The 2,094-nt window shown below is 40.4% G+C and overlaps 1 protein-coding gene across 2 annotated transcripts in view; it reads right to left on the bottom strand.

Annotated features, from left to right (window-relative positions):
- TTBK2 (tau tubulin kinase 2) overlaps positions 1-2,094 on the bottom strand; it is a 175,728-nt gene that overhangs the window by 42,833 nt on the left and 130,801 nt on the right. For both annotated transcript variants that reach the window (XM_011989224.1, XM_011989225.1), the window contains one exon: positions 1,208-1,424. In XM_011989224.1, the coding sequence (XP_011844614.1) occupies positions 1,208-1,424 (217 nt within the window). The remainder of the gene's footprint in view (positions 1-1,207; positions 1,425-2,094) is intronic.

The raw sequence follows: 2,094 nt of genomic DNA, 5'->3' as shown, positions 1-2,094 counted from the left end.
AGGCATGTTCCCAACTCCCACCCCATCTGCATGCAAGTTAATTTTTGTATTTTTAGTAGAGACAGAGTTTCACCATGTTGGCCAGGCTGGTCTTGAACTCCTGACTTCAGGTGATCCCTCCCCCACCCTGGCCTCTCAAAGTGCTGGGATTACAGGTGTGAGCCACCATGTCTGGCCCTCATGTACATATTTTTACTTCTACTTCTACTTCAACCACTTCTTCCATAAGGCATGTTCCCAACTCCCACCACATCTGCATGCATTTTAATTCTTTTAAATGTTTTGCACAATGTTCTGTCTTGTATTATATTTGCTTGTGCAGCTACATATCTACCCAAAGAGACTGTAAGCTCCTTAAGGGTAAAAGATGTATCTTAAACTGCACAGCACCTAGCTTAGTACACTGTCTTCAATATTTAGCTTAATGCCTTAGCCAGATGTTCAAAATGAGAGCTTGTAATGTTCAGCACTATATATTATAAATTCAATAAACTGCACATGATAACAAATAATGGACTTAGGGTCAAAACTATTTACCATTCAAATTTCACTCAGATTAAATAGTGATAGTGGGTAAAAGACAGAAACTAAGTAACTAAGATCTTCTATGTCAAGTGCCATTTCATTCTCTCACATACACAGATATCCATATGGGCTGACAACTGAGAATGTCACCAGTGATTTTTTTGCTATAAGAACAGTTTGTTCTTGGTGCCATAAAGACAGCCACAGCTGATACTACAAAACTCTGACACTGACTCCCTGTCTACTTTCCACTACTCATTCCTGACTACTATTGGTCCAGATTGTGCTTTGTCAACAGCCAAATCACATTGTGGCATATCACATCAATCCAGAGATCATTTTGCAAATGACTCCCATGACTGAACATATACACCTGCTATAGTCTGAATGTTTGTGGCCTCCAAAATTCACCTGTTGAAATTCAAATTCCCAATGTGAGGGTATCAGGAGGCGGGTCTTTGGGAGGTAATTAGGTCAAGAAGGCAGAGCCCTCATGAATGAGAGCGGTGTCCTTACAAAAGAGGTCCAACAGAGACCTTTCCCCATCTACATGAGGACTCAGCAAGGAGGAGCCACAAAACAACCCTCACCAGATACCAAACCTGCCTAGCCTTCCTTCTTGGACTTCCCAGCCTTCTGAACTGTAAGAAATACATTTCTGTTGTTTATAAGGTACTGATACCTTACAAATTCCAAGCTTTATCTTGTTTTTGTTGGCATCCATCTCTTCCCAAACATCCTTCTCCTGGGGACGGGGGTGACCCAGAGATCCAGGCAATTTATCTGGTGACACACCAACAGGGATGCCATTTTCTCCATCGCTAAGCTGTTCATCTGGAAATACCTCATCTGTATTTTCCCGAAGCAAGTCTCCTGGGATGGGAGTGGCATTGGCAATTCTACATATGAAGGGAGGAAAAAAAGGCAAGAATCAAAAATTACTATGATACTATCTTACATAATTATATTTCTTCATTTAAATGAAGTTCATGTATAATTAAGAGAGTTAAAAAAAAAAAAGCACCTTGAAAACTTAGTTTGGCTGGGCATGGTGGCTCACGCCTGTAATCCCAGCACTTTGGGAGGCTGAGGCGGGCGGATCACTTGAGGCCAGGAGTTCGAGACCAGCCTGGCCAACATGGTGAAACCCTGTCTCTACTAAAAATACAAAAAATAGCTAGGCGTGGTGGCGGGTGCCTGTAATCCCAGCTACTCGGGAGGTTGAGGCAGGAGAATTGCTTGCATCTAGGAGGAGAAGGTTGCAGTAAGCCGAGATTGTGCCACTGCACTCCAGCCTGGATGACAGAGCAAGACTCCAGCTCAAAAAACAAAATGAAACAAAAAAAAAAAAAGAAAGAAAGAAAGAAACCAGGAAAAGAAAAAAAAAAACCTGAGGTCATGCCAATTCTACAAAATAAAACTTTAACATTTTGATGAATTAGAATTTTCAAGCTGATTTTAAAATACAAATTCTAAAACAATAACACACTAATTTGACAATCACTTTATAAGTAAGAAGTATTTCATCTATTTTCAAAGAAGTCTTTGTCAATTAAAACAACATTTTTT

The sequence above is a fragment of the Mandrillus leucophaeus genome, unplaced genomic scaffold (genome assembly GCF_000951045.1).
Source record: "Mandrillus leucophaeus isolate KB7577 unplaced genomic scaffold, Mleu.le_1.0 Scaffold35, whole genome shotgun sequence".
Classification (NCBI taxonomy): domain Eukaryota; kingdom Metazoa; phylum Chordata; class Mammalia; order Primates; family Cercopithecidae; genus Mandrillus; species Mandrillus leucophaeus.
This window is presented reverse-complemented; position numbering and strand designations above follow the sequence as displayed.